At 38.2% G+C, this 23,290-nt stretch overlaps 1 protein-coding gene across 5 annotated transcripts; it reads left to right on the forward strand.

Moving 5' to 3' along the window:
- Positions 1-1,499: 1,499 nt before the first annotated feature.
- On the forward strand, positions 1,500-23,042 carry LOC144655297 (gamma-aminobutyric acid type B receptor subunit 2-like). Of its 5 annotated transcripts, none has more exons than XM_078515511.1 (17): positions 1,500-1,982; positions 4,534-6,185; positions 6,536-6,820; positions 7,594-7,731; positions 9,128-9,298; positions 10,066-10,167; positions 10,930-10,995; positions 11,207-11,395; positions 12,191-12,427; positions 13,188-13,251; positions 13,369-13,443; positions 14,474-14,624; positions 15,450-15,582; positions 18,919-19,026; positions 19,694-19,822; positions 21,295-21,627; positions 22,476-23,042. In XM_078515511.1, exons 3-17 carry the CDS (start codon positions 6,593-6,595, stop codon positions 22,617-22,619), a joined length of 2,268 nt encoding a protein of 755 aa, XP_078371637.1. In that variant the 5' UTR covers positions 1,500-1,982; positions 4,534-6,185; positions 6,536-6,592; the 3' UTR covers positions 22,620-23,042. The 5 variants fall into 5 exon arrangements, with proteins under 5 accessions (XP_078371637.1, XP_078371638.1, XP_078371639.1 ...); XM_078515512.1 differs by having other exon boundaries at positions 4,534-4,590; XM_078515515.1 differs by having other exon boundaries at positions 1,851-1,982; positions 4,534-4,590; positions 6,525-6,820.
- The last annotated feature ends 248 nt before the right edge of the window (positions 23,043-23,290 follow it).

A 23,290-nucleotide genomic window follows, 5' to 3' on the forward strand; every position in this document is an offset into this window, starting at 1 on the left:
AACGAGCCCTAGGCTTGCAAATTTTCCAGTCTTCTATCTATTCAAAAACCCTCTCCAGAAGTTTAGCTTTGTTGACTCCGCGGAAGATAAGGAATAATGATTAAAAGAAAACTGAATGAGGATAGTCTGTCCAATGTGCACGCGGCGATTATCGCAAAGTAGCCAAATCTTAAATTTCAGTGTAATTCTAAACAAGGGCGTCACTATCTTTCCTTTTTTAATATGCACAGCTTGAAGCGATTTTTTTCTTCGTTTATTTATTGTTTACCCTCTTTAGCCTACTGGAAGCTAGTTGTCAGAGTGAACTGTCATTATTTTCGAAGAAACGTTGTATACAGACAAAGATTAATTGTTAAAATATTTCCAGTCTCGCCATGAAAGAATGAAACATGTGTTTCCTCTTTGGAGATGACATTGCGCCAGGGAAGAAAAAATAGAAACTGTTTTGAAATACTTCAGAAACGTCTTCTTGTTTTCGAAAATTAAGCTGATTGTAAAACATATTTCCTACCTTGCTTAACTTGAAAACACTTGACGGTTTCCGCAGCAATGTTTCTGAGTTTAGTCAGGGGTTGTTGATTTCAAAATACAAGTGCAATCGAAGAGGAAATTGAATGTCAAATCTCACATGATTTAATTTCTTTACATTAAATGTAATTCAAGAAAATAATGTCACCTTTTTTCTGGAACAAATTAAAAACAAATTCAAGGTTCACGATTATGCAAACTTTTTTTTTTTGATCGACTGCAACTCCAAAAAAATGAGCTCGAGTTGTGAGAATTTCAGCCAGTAAAATAAGGTAGTTGTAAACAATGCTAACATTTATAAGTGAATATACCGCAGCTGAAAGTGCTTAACTTAAAAGTCCCAAAATTGGTTGTCAAAATATAAAAACACGGCAGGAATTAAGCAAAACATTTTTTTTTTCATAAATAGAGGTTTCAGAAATTTTTTTTATTCCTTTTTGAGAGAAGTAATCTTAAAAGATTTCGTTTGGAACATTTCCCATATTCTTCAATTACTTGCCTGCTAGCTAAGTTTTTGTCATGTAAATGCTGTACATTATGAGCATATTGTTGGAGTAATTAAAAGTTTGATGTTGTTAATAAATGTATGTTGTTTTCTTTAGCCTCTGAGTGTATGCTTTTGTTCGTACTTTGCAATCTGAAAATTCGCTTCGATTATTGGTTAAAAGTTCATTACATTTACTACAGCGCTTCCCAACACTGTTCGGTTAATTTATTGGGACATCGTTTTGTTTGCCAAGCTCAGAACTTAAAGAAAACATTAAATATCTTAGTAAAACTGACACCAGAGAGTCTCGATTAGAACTTGTCGGCAAGTGAAACTGACGTACCTGTCAAACTGCTCACACAAAATGAATACATTGCGCGCGCATAGAACTGAAACTGACAAGATATTTTTCCGTTATGGGCACGGAAAAGCCTGGCTATAAAGTCAATATTTCTACTTACAACAGTATATATTTTACGTTTCTCTTGGCTACCAGGTGTTTTTGACTAAAGATAACGGTCAGGGGGAAATGTTATAGCAATTTAATTATTGGCCTCAGTGGGTTTTACATCGGCCGCCAAATTAAGATGAAGCGAAAAGCAACTTCAAAGAAATTGCCGTTGTACATGTGTCAAAAATGTGACGGGCAACAATCCAATTTCATTTATTTGAAGAAGACCACATTGTGGGATTTATTAATTCTATTTTAGTATCAGGCGTTGAAATATATCGCTGGTCAATACGTTTCTCGCTATATTGTGAAAAATTGTATGCCTTCAGGTTAAAGTGCAAGTTCTCTTTGCATAACAAGCAAATTGAGTTATTCGAAGCGACATTTTCTGTCTTGGAGAGGAACAAACCAGTTGGATAATTAAATATTCTGCATTGAAGTGGAATAGACTTCAAGGGAGGGCGTCGTATCGATTTGTTGTCCATATTTCGGCGCAAAACAGAGCTGGCAAAAACGGTAAGTTTGACGATGCATTTGTTGTTTTAAAGACTTGCGAAAAAAAAAGTCGATGGTTACTCCCTTGCACCATCAAACCACAAAAATTGACTTATTCAAGAGCGAGTGCCATTTTGCCGTCAAATTATGGCTCTTTGAGATTATCTGTGGCTTAAAGCATTCTTTTCCGTTTTTATTTCCCCCAAAGTCAACTGCCATCAAAATTATTTTTATACCTTTTTTCCGAACCGTTTTTACAAGTCAGAAACTTATCGCTATAATTTCGTTAAGGCGGCTTTACGCATTTTTTTCAAAACATCTTAATAAAACATGTTTGTTTTTTCAGATAAAACATGTTTGACTTGCAGTTGAAAATGAAGTTAAACTAGAAAACGAAATCATAAAATTTTACTCTCTCTTTCGCGGTCATAAACTAATTCCGGTGAAAAGTGCATCGCATATACCTTTTTTATAGAAAATTAAGAGAAACTGGAGCGATAACAAGCGTTAACGGAAATGGTGGATTTACATGTAATATTCTAAATCATGTCGGGATTGCCTAAGGCTCCGTGTATTGACCGGCGCGCAAATACTCGTTTTCTTTTAATAGTGAAGGTCTTTAGTATGCAATTTAAGAGAAAACCAAGATTTAGATTATTTTACACGGCAAAAATTTTTCATTAGACCTTAACCATTGTCCTTTATCTTTAACTACTGGGTACGAAATATAATCACAATAAAACTTGGGTAAATATCAGTAATTTGGTACACCATGTTTAATTTATTTTATGACATTGCTCGGCAAAACCGCAACCTGCAATTTTAATTTATATTCCGCAGTCTCCGGCTTCGTTCTATGATCTGTAAAACATTTTTTTTGCATTTAACTTTCAGCTTAAAAGAAATCTGTTTATTTACGTATACCTTTTATGTAAAAGGATCTTCATTCCGTAATGATCCAGGCAAAAATTAAGAGTGTCCATCAGAAAACCACTCAGAAAATAAGAAAAAACTGGAGTCATCAATCTGACTCAAATGTTGCCGGCTCAAGTAATATATTTTTCTCGATATAATGAGTTGAAACATTATATAATGAATTGTGGCTCTCCTTGAAATAACGGCCACTTAACTTATGTGCATATTATTTGGAACTGTCCAAATGTAGGTGTGTATAACGGCTTTTGATGACAAAATTTAAATTCACGATCACGTGAACACTTCCCACTAAAATGACACCTGAACAAATTTCAGGTTATAATCGTTCTGCAATAATTTTACAGCGACTTTTCCAAATTTGGGTGTGAATAACGGCTTTTCATGACAGCATTATATTCACAAACCACGTGGCCACTTCTACCTAAAATGGCAACTGTCGTGTTTAATACTAATTGCCAATCATATAGCTCTAAGAAAATGTACAAAAAATAGTTGGTTTCATTTCTACCCCTCTCGATGATTTTTTGTAGTTTTCGGCAAAACCTCCAAGAAGGAGAAAAAAACTGTCACTCTTGTAGGAATTGCTCGTTAATTTGTTCAAAATATTGTCTTAATTTTCTGATTTTTCGAAATAGAAGTTAATTAAAATACTTTGAGATGGAAAAAAATGGTCTGAATATTTTTGTAACTTTCCACCGTTGTTACCCGGCCGTTGCATAAAAAAGAGCTTCGATAACGTTGTCTGCTAACAGGAGAAATCGTGAACAACCATGTGTCATTTTCGATTGAAGATGAAGGCAGTTGTATCAACACTTGTTAATCAATATACCAAAAAAGGTTTATTTTTGGGCTCATTTTTAAATCATGGTTTCCTTAGAAGACATATATTTTCAACGAGAAGCCCAAAAACGAAATAAGGTGAGGTATTTTATAATTACTTGAAATGTTTATAGCATATTCTATCAAAATTCAAGGAGAGGGGAAAATATATGGAGATTTTGGCAACGCGATTGGGAGAAGCGTTGAATTCTGGCTATTTGAATAACATGTTGAACGTTACCATGCTCTAGTCAATATTACAATCATGCTTTCCGTATGGGATAAACCTTGTGTGTGACCATTCACTATGAAAACTATCGTGCAGTACTTTCACGTGCATTGCATATAACGCTTTTATTAAAAGCTGAGTGGTTATTATATTGTCTCGACTTCTGTTGATGAAGCCCTAGTGCTGTATTGTTCCTTCTTAAAATCGAGAATGCTAGCAGTTTTGACACTTTTGGGTAACCTTTAACTGACTTTTTAGTAAAATTTCCACGTCGAATGCCTCTGCCGAGGTGATACCACCAGAACAATGTTTCGCCGTAATGACCTTCGGGCTCAGTTAGAGTTATGTTTGGTTTCAAATTAAAAATCAACATGAGCTCAAGCGTTGAAAAGTGAATTCTTCTTTTGATGATAACCGAGACATTGTTGAGCTGTGCCAATATAAAAGTAAAGTAAAATTAGGCCAGGATAACAGTCGCCATGCTCTATAGGTCAAACAGTATTATGAGTCAGTGCTAATTATTAGTAGCAGCTGCGTGGGCAAGGTGTTTAAATTTCGCTTATCCTCACTTTTTGTTTCTGTTGGTAGCTACGTGCGTCACCTGGCCGAGCAAGACGAGATCAGGATTTTCTAACCATCTCCCAGGTAACGTTATGTGCGACTTCCAATAAGACGAGTTTTGACTAGAAAGGGAAGACTTTACGACAAGAAGCAAACTTTTGCGGCTTGCTTAAAACAAACAAATAGCAGGAATGGAACAACAGTTCTTTATTAACTGCCGATAAATATTCAAACAGCAATTTATGTTCTTGAATTTTTCCCACATTAGCTTTTCGAAGTTGTTTATTGATATTAAAAAAGGAAGAAAAAAACGAAAATTTGACCACAACCGTAAAGGAAAACGAAAAACAAACGATTCGAAGATACCACTTTTATTCTTCTTGGGCGACGTTTCACAAAAGCGGCGTAAGTTCAGCAACCAACTCGGGATTTGCAAATCATTTAGATAAGTTAAATATATAGGCTTAATAATAAAAGCTATAACACTGCCATAGCAAAGCGGGGACTGATATGCAAGAAGTATAAATCAGTATTTTTAACTTGCCATGTTGAAGATGCTCCACTCTCACACAATGTCATCACGGCCTCAACTGCAGCTGTCTCTTCATGTATGGTAAAAAAGAAATACGTCGGGAACAAAATGGCATATAAACACAAAAATACATGATCTTAATCCTGCATAGAAGAAAACGTTCAGTGAAACGCTAATAAATATAATAATATAGATAAACGAAACGCCAGCTGAACGCGAAATCAGTAAGATTCCCTGCATAGAATTTAAGTTAAATATAACGGTATAAACTCATGCGTCGAATTTAATACCTGCCTTATGCCAAAATTTAGTGTCCGGTGAAGTCCGTATATTCATAAAATTTTTTTTTTTTATTTTTACGATTAGATCTAGAGTTTTGCAATGCCAACAGATTAAACCGATGATGGTTCGTTTGGGGAAGTGCGTGGTTTCGAAAAGCTTTCCAGAACCTTCCCGTCGAAACAAAGCGAAATTGCTCGTTTTCAAAACAGACAAAAAGTACAGTTTTTATAACAACTCTACTAGTGGGGTATGAATTAATTAATTATTTTGACTGCAGATCATGCGGATGTTTTTTAACCATCAAATTTTGCACTTTGGAACGAGTGCTACATTGGAAAGTATTGTTATGGAAAACTCCCCTACTGTGAAATTCAAATAGTTGTTCCATCGTGTTGCGAGTTTTCTTTTTCTTGCCTTCGGCAAATTGCTTGTCGTGTCGCCGTTAACAACTTTGCCCGTATTTAACTTGGATGGCGTAGAATATGTCTCATGATCAGACGAACATTATTAACAAGCATATCAAGATAAATTAAAAGACTCGTTATCATATAGCTTATCCATTAACAACTTAAGTTTTTGTGTGAAAGAGACCATATAATTATGGAGCTTTTGCATCCTTGATGGCACAACGTCGATCAAAACTGCATTCATAGTTTACTTAAAAATCGTCTAATTATCTTAATCTGTCTTTATTGTGTCTATCAATGTCAGAACACTCCTCCAGCTGAATTTGTAAAAGAAGCATTCATTTCCAAATGTCCATTAGTAACATGAAAAATTTATCGTGGACGTGGCTTTCGGTTTCCAAAATACTCAGAATTTGGTGATTTGATGTTGTTGGTGGTGTCTGCTAAGAGATGTTTAGGTAAGAAATGTACCAAAATGTACAATGCACGTGCAGGGATGATTTTACTGCTCGTTAAACCTTTTGTTTGACGCCGTTGAGTGGTTTCAAAGCTCATTTAGGTTCACCTGTTTCATGTGTTGATCTGCGTTCTGAATTTGTTAGACCCATTACGCGTCTAGGACGATTTGTCATTTTATAGTCGTTAGGCGTTTTTAAAACGTGTTTTTTTTTTTCATATTTTGCGTAAAATTCTTCTTTATGGCCATTTTCGTTGTCTATGCAACAATGAGCATTCAACGTTAGGAGAATTCAGATATCCCCCTTTAATGTAGTAGGGTTATTAATTATTGCTTCAAGGCCTAGCTAAGTGGACACACCTGAACTCAGTTGGAATCATTGAAAGCCAAGCTGACAGGATAAAGGCAATGCTACAACTTCCTCTGTGGTTGCTGCTTTCCAATTTGATGATGAGCAAGTGGGCCTCAGGTACAGAGAACTTGTACATTGGAACTTTCTACGGTGTTAACGTCTCCTCCAAAGGTTGGAGCTCAAAGGGAGTCATGCCAGCAGTTCAGATGGCTTTGGATCACGTGAACAGAAACCAGACCATTCTACCCGGGTACACGCTACACGAGGACTGGAGAGATTCTAAGGTAATCATCGGACCTCTTTAGTCCCAAGAGCAGGGTCGTAACCAGGTTTATTGTTTCATCGCTGATCCCAAATTTTAGCTCAAAATTTTAATTGATTCCTGGTCCCCAAAATGTGGCAAAATTTGATCCCTGATTGCATTCTGATCCCATCTGATTGGCCGATCCGGATCCCATGACATGCCATGACTTGTGACCCGGGATCCCGGGTCCATGCTCTCGATCCCGAGGCTGTAATCCCTGATCCCATATACCTGGTTACGACCCTGCAAGAGCGATCCAACAACAAATTTCTCGTTGTATTATCGATACATTGTCCATCGCAAGGGTTATGAGAATTGACCATTTGATCATCATTAGGAAATTGTATTCATTTGATAATTGAAATAATCGTTTTTTCCTAACTAGTACTGTAAGAACTGTATTGATACCTTTATGGAGTATTTTTATCTTGACCATAACGCTAAAAGGATTAAAACAGAAAAGTCGTCAAAACGGAGGAAACCTAAAGAAAGAATTCTCAACTATGCTTAATGTTTCTTCAAGTATAATTAATTCCATTAATTAATTATTAAGATATCGAAAGAAGTAGCTAGACTAACACATATATTAGTACTTTACCCAACGTCTCTACAGTTTCTGAAGACTCTTACATGGCTTTTACTACTCCATCGTTCATTCCCCACCATCCCATTTACATTGCTTCATAGTATGTCCTGATACTCAGGTTACTAGGTTAGAAATTAACATCAGGCATTTTTTCAACCTTTTGTTAGTGTGACAGTGGTGCTGCCATTAGAGCAATGCTGGATTTGGTGTCCAGGCCACCAAAGAAGATCATGTTCACGGCGCCAGGCTGCTCTCCAGCTGCAGAGCCAATCGCGGAGGCGGCACCATTTTGGGGAGCGGTGCAGGTAAAAAAAAGTGGCGTAACAGCTCTCGTAAGCTTGTTATTCTACTGGTCCTCTAGTGAAGTAGTTGCTATTTTTTAGGCTAGTGGCATTGTTCCTGTTGTTTGTTCGAGTGCATGTTCACTCGAAGGGTAACGAAGCATTCATGAATAAGACCTTGCAAGAACTGCTTCTGACCGTAAAAAAGAATATCGTTTTCCTTGGATTACTAGAACTTCCCAAGAATATCATACATTTATGAGTTTTCATTCCTTTTGTAATGTATAATTTCAATGCAAGATTCTGATTTCTCGAACCCCCAAGCGAAAAATCAGATTCGAGAAATCGTTGATGAAATACCATGTTTGATTTAGTGCAGCAAATCCAAAGGAAACGACTTTTGGTTTGAGTATGAGATTTGAAACATCAAGGGTACGAGAAATCGTAATGTTTCATGTTCCGACAACTGCTGCAGAGTATTGTCACAGCCTTGTTACTGTATTGGTGCTCTCCCTGCCCCCTTGTCTCTTTCCGTTGTTTTAACAGCCAATTAGATTCCAAAGAAAATCAAGGCAGCCCAGAGGTCGTGATTCTTGGTGCTGATCAAACGGAATATGGCTCCAAAAGACGCCATTCCCGGCCCTTCTATACATATGGGCTACGAATGGTGTTATTTTTAACCCTTTCATCTGCAAACGCGCATTCAGGCGCTATTTTGAGGCGCGGTCATTGAACCACTTGTGACGTCATCAATAAGCACGTCAGTGGATTTTTGTGACAAGCAGCTGATAGGACGAGGAATGACCTTTCTACAAGGCTGTTCATTCTAAACATCGGTTGCATTCTGACAGAGCTAATCAAAGAAAAACACGATCCGTTTTTGGTGAAAAATCGTTCCTTAAACAGGCCAATACACCTGTAATTGATCAAGGTCCCCTTTTCAGGGTTTTCTAATGATTACGTCAAAACGTTTTAGGCCAGAAGAAAGGATACGAAGAAGAGTAGAAAATAATGAGAATAATGAGAATAAGAAAGCCGAAAAAAAACGGATGGAAAAGGAGCAAGAAAAAAAAAATTGGAACGGTTCAGCAAAAAAAAAATTGGCTTATGCGCATGCACCAATGTGAAATATTATACATTTTTACATGAAATCTTTACCAAAATGTTGCTGCAGTGTGAAAAAGTGCTTTTCTGACAAAGTTTAGGTAAATTCAAGATCATAGCACCAAAAATTCACTTACGGCAAACGATTCCTAAAACGCTTTTTTTTTGGGGGGGGGGGGGAAGGATTCGCAAATGAAAGGGTTAACTTGATTCATAATTATAGCTGGAGTTCGAAGAACAAATCCCAGCAAATTATTTAATTTTAGTGACAAAGATTTATGTTGCTTAATTGTCTAAAATATTTCTTTTTCTTCAGGTTGGCTTCAGTAACACGTCGCCTTTGCTCTCCGAAGACTCTCGGTTCCCGTTATTTTCCCGTACCAGTCCTTCCGAGACTATAAATAACTATGCTATAGTGAACTTACTTAACGAGTTCAAATGGAACCGAGTCGCGATTATCGTACAACAGGACCACATTTTCACAAAGGTGATTTTATTTTGCTGGTCTGTTCAGATCTCCAACAGTTGTGGCAGGGGAGATTTTTTTGGGTTGTCCAGGACTGCGTTCGAGCCTAGTGACCCATCACTTCGCTCGAACCCAATAGGCCGGAGCTTATCCAGCTTATCCAGTTTTGGTAGTATAAAGCGACAAGTACTATTAATAAGCCGTATTACTAGTTCTTTTAGATAGGAGGCTAGTCCATCGCGATCGTATCCTAATCAATCGTACAGGGCCTGTCTTTACCCGGGTAATTAAATTGGTGCCTGCGGGCGAATTTAATGTTGCGGGTAACCTTATCATTAGGGCTATACATGTATTAAAGTTTATTTATAGGCATTCCACTCAAACAGAGGAGAAAGAAAGAGGAGGGGGGATGAATTTATTCAAACATAACATAGTTAAGAATTCCAGTCCCAACTGGCAGGAGGCAGGAATACCAAACTGCAAGGGACACCTGAGTGACTGGATCAGCGCTCGGCTAATTAAACCGTACCACTCGGCTACGCGGCCTCCAGAAAACCTCATAACATAATTAGGTTTTTAGTGTCATCAAAATATAACCTTGATTCTCATCTTGTATGCTAAACTTGCTTCCACGATGAGTGCCTTTTCCGAACATGAGCATAAATGGTTGTCTTGTTTTAGCAACCCGACAATTATTGCACCAACAGTAAAGAAATTGGATACAATTCTGGCCTTTGTACCGCATGTCTGATTTATGGCTTTTTATCTTTTTTTTTCGATTCTGTCAGACTAAAGAGGACCTGGTCGCCTCGTTGACAAGAAATAAAATCACGATAGTGTTCATGGAGAGTTTTGATGAAGAGCACTCGCATGCAGTTAGGAATATTAAGGTATGTAAAGTTTTTAAAAATGTTAGCTAAAAATAATACAACTGGTTGGTTAACATAAACCTGACATTTTTGCTCAGTCTGCAGCAACAGGATTGCCAAGGATAAAGTTACATCTATAAATCCCGTATTAAATTGGGTCATTTTTGCCAATCATCAATATCAACATTGTGATTTGCTGCATGTATTGCTAGCTGGTCTTATTTACAAGAGACATTGATAGACTTGCTCCAAGTCGCCCGTTTGATTCACAGGTGACCGCTGGAAACGAAGGGCACACGCAGGCTTAAGCTCGGGCCAAACGAGGATGAAGAGTTGATGAGAGTTGACTCTCATGAAAGTTTTTGTCAATCTCATCGACTATCATCAACTCGGGGCAACCGAGAACGAGAGTCTGTCAAACTCTCATCGACTCTCATGAAAAATTGAGCCCGTTCAAAGTTGATGAGAGTGCACGAGAGTCGATGAGAGTGGATGAGAGTTCCATGCCAAACGAGAGTAAGAGTTTGAACTCTCATCAACTCTCATCCTTGTTTGGCCCGGGCTTTAAAAATCAAAATGGCGGCTGATCGTGGAGCGTTCCAAGCCCTCATGGACTCATTGCACTTCACTCGTTGACACACACGGGCAAAGAGAGTCTTTAAGCGCGATTTTATATTAACTTTTTTTGTACGCAAACTATTGAATAACTATATTGAAACAAAGAAAAACAGCGATTTGGAGTAAGTGTGTCTAGTGGATTGAAGGAGTCTTCGTTTCTTGCAGAACAAAGATGTCAGAATAGTCATCGGCCTGATGTATGAAGACCAATTCCGAAAAATTGCATGTCAGGTAAATAGAGAATAATACATCTTATAACGTCATGATTTGCGAATATTTAATAGCCACCATCTTGGGTCGGCCATATTGGTTGTCTTCAGCGCTAATTTTTTAAGACGCCAGAAAGCCACCAAAACTAGGTCAATGGGTCTGAATGGGGATAAAAAATATAGCAGTCGTTGAATAAACCCTGCAATAATGTTGATATTACCTGTCTTCTCAGGCATTCATTCAAGGTATCTATGGCAGAAAGTACGTGTGGGTGCTTCCTGGATGGTATAGCGAGAAATGGTGGGAGAAAGGTGGCGACACTTCATGCACCAAACATGATATAAAGTTAGCGGCTGGCAACTACCTTGCTACCAGACCTATACCGCTCGGAGACTCAAGGACCCCTACAATTGCTGGGAAGGTTAGTAATTGCTTCGTCCAAAATTGATATCACATCATTCGTGACAACAAAAACAAGAAGGAAAGATGTCGTACTGATGTAAACGCTCATCTGTTATATTCGACACTAAAGCAACGATAGGATTTGTTGCATATACTAAAAACATTAATGTTTTGTCTCCTCATCCCTTCTGTATTTATTCTCAGTGGAAAGTTGCCCTCTCATTTAAAGCTACGTTCATTTCTTCTTGGAGTCATGATATTAGTTTGCTTTTATGCTCAGCGCATATTCAACCAGTGAGATAAAATAACCAAAAAAGGTAATTCTTTTAAAACTTATTTATTCCTGCCAACGATTACAGTTTGAATTGGCGCGCGAGTTGCTTGGAGGTAAATAGCAAAGGATATCCGGAGTTTTGAGTAGCCAATCAGAGATCGAGCGCCAACAACGCTATCACCTGTTTTAGTATATACTAAGTGTTTTTAGTCATTTTAACCAAATGAAAGGTCATCGCAGTAATGTACTCAACTTAAGCAGTTGAGAAAAGCAAGCCTGAAAAAAATTCAGGCTTGAACGGGAATCGAACCCATGACCTCTGCGATACTAGTGCAGTGCTCTAACCAAGTGAGCTATCAAAGCCAACTGGGAGCTGGTCACTTGTGTGTTCGTAATATACCCATGGATGGAGAAGATATGATATGAAATGAATATGAATATGAAATGAATATATGAAATTCATATACATGAATTTCATATATTCATTTTATGTTTGTAGTCAGTATCACATTACCCACTGAGGGATCTTTATGTTTTCAGACTGCTGTTGAACTAAACAACGAGCTGATGATGGAATCCAAGAGAATGAATTTCCCCATTAACCCATTTTCATCTTTTGCGTATGACGCAATATGGAGCATCGCTCTCACTTTGCAAAAGTCTGGCCCAGTCCTCAAAGCTCGCAACAAGAGTTTCTCAAACATTACGTACGGTGACGAGGAAACCGCTGATCTTTTCAGACGAGTGCTGCGGAATTTGACTTTCACTGGCATGTCGGTCAGTACCTTTATCATTACTAGGGCAGTTTAATGTACTTAAATCTAACTATCTTATATAATAACCGCATTTTCTCAATTAAACGCCGCCGTAGTTTATTTCAAACTTAGCCTACTGGACCCGGCGTTTCTTTGACACTTGCAGTTTATTAAGCCCGATGTTCATCAAGCAAGGGTTTTTATTCATTTTCTTTTAAAGAAAGCATGTATCTGGCTAATATACCAACAGCTTATTGCACCTCAAATGAATACCTGAGGAGCCTATTTTCAACTCCACCTTTCAGACCAGGCGTTTATTCGGTACCTGGTGTTTTATCGAGAAAATACGGTACTAGCAATAATTTCAACTTATAAACATGCTGCGCAATTTTCCCTGTTGGCCTGCCTTGTTTTCAGCGCTGTCATGATAATGTTTCGTACCCCTAGCCCAGATACTTTGTCGAAGTCATTAGCCAATCAAATTAAAGCGAACACATGGCACTTGCAACACAACATGGCGTTCTAGCTGTAATTACGTAACACTATGTCGAACAGCCATAAAAACAGCAAGAGTAGACAACCAGAACTCTTGTTCTACATACAAGTGATCAAGAAACGACGAACGACGAACTCTGGGTTCGAGGATGTTCAGAGCTCGCGAGGCCTGGGTACGAGATTGACAATGGCAAGTGCTGGCTATTTGAAAACCCGTGGTTTTTAGTTAGGTTAATATTTTTGCCGCATCATTTAAGAACATACAATTATTTTTCTGTCTCTTACAGGGTACTGTGAAGTTCGACCAACGCGGGGATCGAGAAACTACCATAGAAATATTACAGCAGCAAGGTGCGCTCTTTTTCATTGTCGTTTTTTACTGGCTCACAAACGTATTCCTTTACTTGCCTCTGGGAAATAACAAAGAAACTAAAGCTACTTTATCTGTTTGTCTGACTCAATTTTTAGGCGATACGAGGCAAGTGGTTGGACTGTGCAATACGTCGTCAAGTGTACTAAATGAATCACTTTTCCTGTGGGAAGGTATCGTATTCAAACACATCCTCGGAGAGACCCAGGGGCAGCTAATCGGGAAAGCTACAGATTCGGGACGACGGGATTTTAGAACGAAATGTAATTGCCCCGACTAGCTATCCCAGGATCTCCCATTGCAAGGATGATTTAAGGAGGGTCACAACAATTTCCAACTCTCAGACTTTGATGAATCAGTGCTACAAACATTTATCAGTAGGCACTACAAAAATGGTATCAAACAAATGCCCAATCATTGATTAAAAAATTGTGTTTATTTTAGCAACGGTATAACCTGTTTAAAAAAACACCCTTAATTTTAGCTTTAAGTGTTTATAACTCAAAAACAAGCCCGGTGACCCCCATTTTTTATTGAATTATGATCAGCATGTTAAGATACAACTGTTTGCAAAGTTAAAAAAATTCTCTGGAGCGGTTTCAGAGTCACCTTAAATTTTCGAAAATTTAAGTTTTTTTGTAGCTGTTATTGATAAATGTTTGTAGCACTGACCCATCAAAGTTTATAAGAGATGGAATATACTGAAAACTGTTTTGAGCCTCCTTGAACCGTACAAATTATAGATCCTTTAGTAATGTCGTGCTTGATGTCCGGCTTATGGGAATCTTTGGAAGCGGGTTCTTTAATAAGCTGATAAGCTGATCTCTAAACAACATTCTGGAAAATCTTTCAGAAAATGAATCCGCAATCAAAATCTTTTATATTTACTATTACTGAGCCAAACCCAGGTTATGAGCAGGTACATCGGCAAACTGCTAGGACAACGTGACAATATGCTTCAAATAGGGTAATGCTGGAGTTACACTAGCATCCTACACAACGGGTGTACAAATAATTCTTGTTTCCTAATTTTTATGCCACGGAAAACGGGATAACCTTTAATTTAGCTCTGCCCATGGCTCTAGTAATTCACCTTTAACATTTTTACTATTCTGACTTCACTGATTTGTATCTGGCTAAAATTAAAGTTCGCGAAACATGTCTTTGTTGTATTCATGATTTTTTTTATGTTTATTTTTAAAGGCGGGAAAATTCCGGCGGATGAAGTAATTAACAAGACCGAGATTTACAGAGCCACAAGGCAACAAACAATCATCACAGTTGTTCTGTCCTCTTTTGGAATGTTGTTTTCATTAGGATGTCTAGTTATGAATATCCTATACAGAAAACATAGGTTAGTATTTCCATTCCAGTGTCTAGTCTTTGTGTAGGTGATGGTCCAATCGTAGGACTTAAGATTTAACTACTTGGGAGTTGTGTTCTTAAGCTTTCTCGGAGGAGTGGAAGACCCTGAGATGCCCGTGCGTGACGGAGGGACGCGAGGAGAGTGAGCCCCAACAGATCAGTAGTGTGCTATGTTACCAGGAATCACAGGTCTCGACCTCCCGACTCTTAGACTGTTGTTGAGGGCACAGTCGACTGAGTCCCTCGTAAATAAAGTTATTAAATTAAAGGTACTTAACCTGAAAGCATGGCTCACTGGAATTACTCACGCTAAGCTTAAAATGATCAAACGACGCGCGTGTTGAACCGTCACTAAAGGCGCAACTTTTTTGCAGTGAAACGACAACGAAAGTCACAAGCGTTAAACAATGCATGAAACTTAGCTCAATATCAAACCATCTTTTGATACATCGAGTCACTGTTATCCGTTCAAATAAGTTTCACTTCACCGTTAATCATCAAAGGAATTTAACGGTCTACAACATTGACAGGCTAACACCAAAGCCAAACACCCTACGTATACCTCACTTCCTAATATTTACAACAAATTTCTGCGAGATTAACACAGTTATTAACACAGTTATTCTCAGTAATAGATTTATCTGTCTTCTTCTCGGTCTCTCCATTGGTCGGTCCATCTGTCGGTCCACTGTCAGTCAGTCTGTCCTGTTTGCCAAACTTTCGCTTTTCAAACGACCGGCAGCCCATCACTTGGTAATGAATATACAAAAGCTAGTCTAACCGACGCTTTTTTATTTTTCCTTGAATATACCAGAATGATCAAGATGTCCTCACCGCATTTCAACAGTGTTACTGCAGTTGGTTGTTTCTTGTGCTATACACACGTTTTATTGGCTACGTTCGGAAATTCAACTGTATACACAGGAGGAAGCAAGGCTATTTGTCTGGTAAGTAGTGATAATCATCAACATCATTTTTATAGCGGAGTTCCAGCGCGCGTAGCGCGCCAGCGGAGCACCATGGGTAAGGAAATTTGTTAAAGCCATTAAGCCAAAAAATTTGGTTAACAAGTGAGCGCACGCCCGCGCCTACAGACTTTCGGGGAGGGGGAGGGGACTCACAAGGTAACTTGACCTTCTGCGATTGGACTTGATTTAGTTCGGCTATGGATTTTTCTTGAGTAGAATCCGTTTAATAACTTCAATAACAGTATTTTCAATCAGCATTTTCGCAAAATTTTAAGAACCAGAAAACAAGTGTGGTGCTCCGCTTTTAGGCTTGGCTAAATCTATATGTTATAACTTATATATTGTCAATATAACGAGTACAATAAGTTTAATTTGCTTAATAGAACAGAGGCTTGGCGGGAAAGGCGGTCCATCTCCCCATTCATCACTCTTGGCTCGGGTCGTTGTTTTTGCAAGTTCTCAAATGAATGGCTCGCTACCCTCCAAGAGAACAACAAAACAAACAACAGGAACAATGCCCCTTGCCCCAAAATACAATAGTAACAGATACACCGCTATAGGACCAAAAGGATTACAATTTTATGAAAGCTGCAACACTTCTGTCACTTCTCCTTGCCCTCGAATGTGGCTTGTCGACTTGCTACTCGCATTTGCCATCAAATAGAAAAAAGCACCCTCATCCAGGTTTCTGCCAGCCACTCGTGGAGCTGCTATGATTTTAAACACACGTGGTTTGAAATGCTTTTGGTTTAAAAAGAATGGATTACACTGATGCTAATTTTTGGGGTCTTTTATTTGTTTCTTTCCTGCCTAACGTCATGTGTTCAGGCTGTCAGTACTAAGTGGTTGCTAACTGCATGTTGGAGTGAATAAAGAATGTAGTGAATGATATTTTTAATAGTTATTCAAAACAATTGACCATTTGCATTATGACGTGAAAGCGCAAAGACTTCTGGTAGTTGTAGTTAAGTTCGCGGGAAATTTTGAATTGTCATCAAGCCTGCTTGCCCAAGAAAATCGTGATGGAGGTAAAGAAAATTACTCTCACCGAAAAAGGCGTCCCTGGGGCGTCATTTAAAAGGTAAAAAGCAAGTTCTCAGTATAAAACCAAGTCTGTTAAAATGAAAAATCTCGATGATTTGGTAAGTGCAGAATGCAATATGGAACAATTGAAAGTATGATGTTTTACATATGTTCGTGTTTATTTGCTTTATTTTACTTTCGGAAAAACTGTTCACAGGCTACTTGTATTCTTTCCCAGGTGTTCCTTACGCTAATCTTTGCAAACGTAACACGACACTTTTTTGTTCGTTTGTAACAAAATACTTTTGTCTTCCTTGAAAATGCGATAACATGAAACTTTTGTTTTTTGTTTGTTTTACGGCGGCATCGATGACATTTGTTTAATTTAATTAAGTTACGGTTTAGACTGCACGAAAGACGATTCTCAAAAACTAAAGAAACAAATATAATCAAAAAACATATTTTTCGACAGGTTTTTTAAAACACAGTACAGCTAGGATATTTGTTTCCTGGTTATCAGGTGTTCACGCCGAAAATCCCGGTGCAAGTTTTTGCATACCTAATTACGAAAGCGCTGTGAAAGTCTCAAAATCTAATTTAATTAATTTGCGGTTTTTACTTGGCGCCAAGAAGTCTGCAGGAAGCCTACCGCAAACACGCAATACAAGCGATGTTCATGATAGTTCCAGAAAACAACGTAGACTAATCTGCGCATGCGTTTGGTGTAAATTACGTTGAGTAGTACCACAAGGAGAGCAAAGGGTTTTCTGAAACAAATATATACGTTTGAGATCTTCAAATGAAAATAACGTAGATGTGCTCCAGGTTTTACCTAGGGGTACGGTCAGGTGCTCCCCACCCCCACCCCTTCCACAAGGAATAATTAATTAATTGATATTAATTAATTAATTGGTGATTAAAAGTTTACACTGTAACGCTTTAGGGGTTTAGGGGTTTATCACACGACTGCCCACCAACCATCACAAAAGTGCATTCTGCGCTAAAAAAAGGTATGAAAGAAATTGTATATTTGCTGGGTTGCGTTTGTAGTGAAGTTTCAACGAGTGTTTCCTCCAGTCGAGTCTCGGTCGCGCGGTTATTTAATTAAATTCCTAAAACTTTTGCTTGCCAGGTATTTTCAAATAGTATACGAAGACGCAATATTTTACCCTTTCTAAACATTGGGGAGTACAATACATGATGTCTGCACTCGTAAAAATCTTTGAGGCTCGCCTTTCAAGTCTCACAAGTATGATCGCTCATCAACAAAATTATGTAAATAAAATTATATTTGCTCACACGGCCCTCGCTCGTATTGAAACCACAACTCCAAATCGACGAGTTGACATTTTCAGTACAACAAACAAGAAAGCTTCTTTGTTAAAGAAAATTGCAACTACAGTTCTAATTTGACGAAAAAAGAAATACAGTTTTAAGATAAATAAACAAATAACCTGTATTCACCTTCACAGGGAAGTTTTGATTGATGATTCATGATTCATCGATGAAGCTCGATTGAACGAGGAAAATTATTTGACTCGTTTCTCTGTCTTGCTGTAAAAATAAATTATACTGACCGTTCCGCCAAGTAATCATGATATATGGTAAATTTTCTAAGCTTTTCAGTCAAGAATTAATTCACCTGCGATCGATGGAAGCGATCGTTTGTCAAACGTCTGAAAATAGATGATGAACAAAGTCAATGGCTTGCCTTGCTTTCACTTGATTTCACACAAATTTAATCACATCCTAGACTCGTCCTTTCAAGCAATCTGTTTCCAGTGCGCGATTTTTTGAAGCTGTGATTTTAGGATAAAATTATTTACGAAGAGAAGTTGTCGACCGCGATGAATGAAATTCCACCAAGTCAACTCCGCACACAACGTACATATTAAACTTACTTGAACACGAACAACATTTGTCAGTCAAGTTTCATTCCAAAGCTACCATCCTGTTTTCTATATTTTTGACAGGTAACTGAAATATAAATGTATAAGCAAATTTCGAAGCGACAAGAGCGTAAACTTTAGCAGCTCTTCTTCAAATAAATGTCATAGATGTCCACCTTCCCGCTTAGCTGCCCTTAGCCAATCACAAGCCAGAAATGGTGTTTTCCCGCGAACCTAACTACAACTACCAGAATTCTTTGCGCTTTTACGTCATAATGCAAATGGTCTATTGCTACATGGAGTATTTTTTGGATCATTAGTGTTTATTAACTGCTCTTCGCCTGGCGAGCTCATGTGCGAGCAGAAAGTTATCACCCGATATACCTTGTTCTCTTTACCTCAGGTCCGCGCGTATCTCATTGTTGTCGGTTTTACATTGGTGTTCGGAGGGATGTTGACAAAGACGTGGCGAGTGTACAAGATTTTTACAAACAGGCGTCTTAAAAGACAAGTATGATTTCTGGTTGATGTTTGTTTTTTTGTTTGTTTGTTAATTTAAAATCAGCCAGTGTTTATTCGGGTACCGGAGTGCCTAGTACTTGGATCGAGTCGTCAGATTTAATTCGATCGCTAACCGAAGTTGGATTCATGTGATGTGTTCTTGGGCAAAAAAACGTTAATTTCACCAGTAGTACTTAATTTGCCCATCTTTATAAGCCAGGTCAAAATAAAAATATATGGCGGTGACACGTGATTCTTGGGGCAATTTGGCACGCCTTTGATAATTTCCAAATCAGACCAAAAATTAAAGGGACTATGTCACGGAATTTAAGGCAATTTCGGCACTGACCAACTGTTCATAGAATTAACTTAAATATCACAATTTTGGCTTAAAATTGTAGAAGGACTCAAAAGACACACAGAAAGGCCAAAAAGGAGCATGGGTGGGCAAAATTCGAAAGTTTAAAACGGATTGGGTTCGGGTAAACTTGTAAAACGTCAGCCAGACGTTTTTCACGTTTATCTCAATTTGTATGAAAGTGTCATTTACGATGCTCGAAAATCATCCTTGTTTTAATGAAAATAAATAAAATTACCTAAAATACCGTGACCTATAACTAGCCCCTTTAAAGTGGTAATAACTGATTCAAGTACAATGTCACTGTTCTTTCCTATAGATTGGAGGACTGAATACGGCGCACCTTTTCCTAAAAATTTTTCATGTTTTACTCCTTGATATTGTGGTGCTGGTAAGCTGGCAACTTGTGGACCCAATGCAGTCTGAAACTATCAAACTCTGGGAAGAGGTAAGAACATACAACTAACTAAGCCACAAATACTAAGGAGACAAACCTGCAATTTTGCAGACTTCAGTAGTCGGCAGTTTTTACGTGCGTGGTGCATGGAACAAGTTCCATGTTCTTATCGAAAACTTTCAGTATAGGTGATGGCAAACGAAGACACATTGTTGCGGACATATTGTTGCTCATGATGTTTCCTGGGTTTGCAAACGAGCGGGACACAAAACAAATGTTTTGTGTCCATGCCGCGCAAACGGGGAAACATTTGTTGCGGACACAAAATCTTTCTGACAAAAATCAGAAACATTTTTGAGTCTCGGAAATAAATTTTGTGTCCGCGTCAAAAGTTGCTCGTGTGGGTACACGGGGAAACATTTGTGTCCGTAACAATGTATGTTGCTTCCGACTAAGTTCAACTCCATTGTAAACACCAGAAATCGCTGTTGAAACAACCCCTTAGATGACATTCTGCGGACCAAATACCGGTATGATCAATAAGGTTATCCATTTTCTGGAAGCAAAGATGTGATATGCGGAGGCTTCCTATAGTCCTGAAGTCTTAAATTTGTCAAAAACGCTTCCTTTTGCAATCGTTTCAATTGGTTTAAAGGGACTGTGTCACGGCTGAGTTAAGTTTATTTCATTAAGTTTGCCAAATACGCGCTATTAAACTTAATGTTTGCAAAGGAATTGCTACAATGGATCTAAATGACCAAAACCATAGCTTTATAACAACCAAGTATGTCTTCCGGGCGTACAAATTTAAAGCCACAAACAAACGAGATTAACTTTGAAAAACTGTTTAGCCCAACAACATTCCAAAAACCTATATCGCAATCCGTTTCAATCTCCGTCACTTTTGGCCATCCGTACCCTCTTTTGTATTTACTGTGTTACTTAAATGTCCTTTCATTGTTTTAAGAGGTTATTTTTATAGTTTGACCGAATTTGATGGTCATTTCCCATGCCTAAATTTGGCTAAAGCCCGTGACACATTACCTCTAAGGTTTACAGTAAAAACCCACGAGTAAGAACCTATTATTTTTCAGGTTAACCTAAACAGGTTCTTACATAAAGGGTTAACACAAATTTAGACTAATTAGGTTCTTAATAAGTTCTTAATTTCTGAAGAAAAAATTTAATATTGTTATAGAGATTTTACTGTGGTATTCGGCCTATTCCTTGTATAAAATTTGCGTACCACATAAGTGCTTATGTAAAAATGAAGCACTAATCATTTAGAATAAATTATGACATGAGATTACATGTACAGTAATGCTTTGTCCAAACTTACTTACCAAAAGTTAACATTTTAAATCAATTTTAGAAAAACCTGCTTCTAAATTTGAGGCTAAATAGGTTCTTATAAAAATGGTATATAATTTGCAAATTTTAGCCTAACAGGTTCTTAAATGTTAGGTTCTTACTCGCGGGTTTTTACTGTACCCCTTATTAGGTTTTATTTCTTTCATTTTTAGCTACAAGCTGACAACGAAGACATAAACATCCACGTCGTGAACCATCAATGTGTCTCAAAGCACTACAATCACTGGGTCCTGGGAATTATGATCTACAAAGGAATACTTCTTCTATTTGGTGTGTTCCTGGCCTGGGAAACAAGAAATGTACATTACGCGGAACTTAACGATTCCAAGAACATCGGCGTGGCCGTGTATAACATCTTATTGTTCTCGGTCCTCTCCATCACAACTGAGTTTGTGCTGAGCAATTTTCTGGCCAAGAGAATCTTCAATAATTCACTGATATTCGTTTGTACGACCATGGTGCTTGGATTGGTATTTCTTCCTAAGGTATGGTAGACTTTACGTCCTACATTTTGCTTCTCGGATTTTAATGTAGTTGAGTTGAGAAACAAGTGTCTCTGGTCAGTAAGAATGCCGTCTTACGACATCAAGAAACGTTATATATAGAGTTTCTCTCAATCTAAGTATGTACAAAAGTGTACCAGTGGATTGTTTTTTGTCAGGGCAACCTTAGAAAAAGGGGATAAGCCTGCGATTGACTTCCTTGGAAGTAGCAATACTGTCCCAAATATGATATAGAAAAATCTCTTAAATGATCACTCCTCAATGGGACTTTTTAGCATTTATAAACTGGTACTAAAACACACACTGTAAATAAACATAACATGGTTAAAAAATCCTTGCTAGCAGGAGTCAGGCCCGGTTATTTCAAACGCTTAGTAGCGGTGTTACGGCTCGGGTCTACGGAGAGCAACACCACTTATTGCATGGTCAAAGTGAAAGCCGTGAACCCGAGACCAAGTGATTTGAATCACTGCCAATAAAATCTTATCACATGTAAAGGTAAAAAGGTAAAGTCTGGGCCGAGCCAAGTGGCCCATACAGCCGGAGCTTATCCCGGTTTCCTTAGCATTAAGCGACTAGGAGTATTGCTACTCCCTACTGGATGGGATCTAGCTAGTACATCACCGGTACCCATTTATACACCTGGGTGGAGAGAGGCACTGTGAGAGTAAAGTGTCTTGCCCAAGAACACAACGCAGCGCCCCGGCCAGGGCTCGAACCCGGGCCGTTCGACTCGGAGTCGAGCGCGCTACCCATTAGGCCACTGCGCCTCCCACCTTATTACATGTAACTTCTGCCTAACTGAACAATTTTTTCTATACTTAACATAGATCACTCGCCTTACACGTGGAACACAAGTGCAAGCAGAAGATAGCCGAGAACAGGAAGCAAAACAACCGGATGGTTCGTTCGCTAACGGAACCTTTCACGCGTCAAGTTTCGCAGTGTCGGAGATGGAGCAAACTGTTCGTTAGGGTGATGGACTGGAATTCGAAATGGCAAACGCAGGCCATGCACAGGAAAAATATCCGAGTTGGATATTATGTTATGTGAAAGGTCGCAGTTGCAGAAACAAAGTGTAAAGAACTTAAAAGCATCTCCCAATGCAAAGAAATGCCACATTCTGGACTAATAAAAGAGCTCAGTCTTTGAGAAGCCAAGCTGGGAGTTAAGGAATTGAATATATACTTAATGTTCGAATTCATAACGGAAATATTTTCCCACTAAAATTCGATTTAATCGCACAGATGTTTACTTAATCTCACTGGACTCAGTTCAAATGAACAAATGAACAAATAAATCAACTATTTGTAAACATTTTTATTCAATGGTCTTCAATTGCCGAAATATAATGGCAAGACATACAGATATTAAAGCAGTAATTAAAATGATATATACAGGCAACCGGTACCGAGGCTGTTTAAAAGCTACAGACATTAAGTCCTGGACATATTGCAATCATTTAGCTTAGAGACATTTGTACACGTTTTATTTTAAATGATATTTATTTCCTGTATATATAAAACTAGTAAGAATAACCTTGAGTTGATTGATGGGCGTCAGCGTGCGAACAAGAGCTTTCTTTTACCCTAGATCTCAACAAACGTGGGCAAGAAACGAGAGAAACCTTCAGAAAAGTCAAATT

Source organism: Oculina patagonica, chromosome 5 (genome assembly GCF_052425735.1).
Source record: "Oculina patagonica isolate OP01 chromosome 5, crgOcupat, whole genome shotgun sequence".
Classification (NCBI taxonomy): Eukaryota; Metazoa; Cnidaria; class Anthozoa; order Scleractinia; family Oculinidae; genus Oculina; species Oculina patagonica.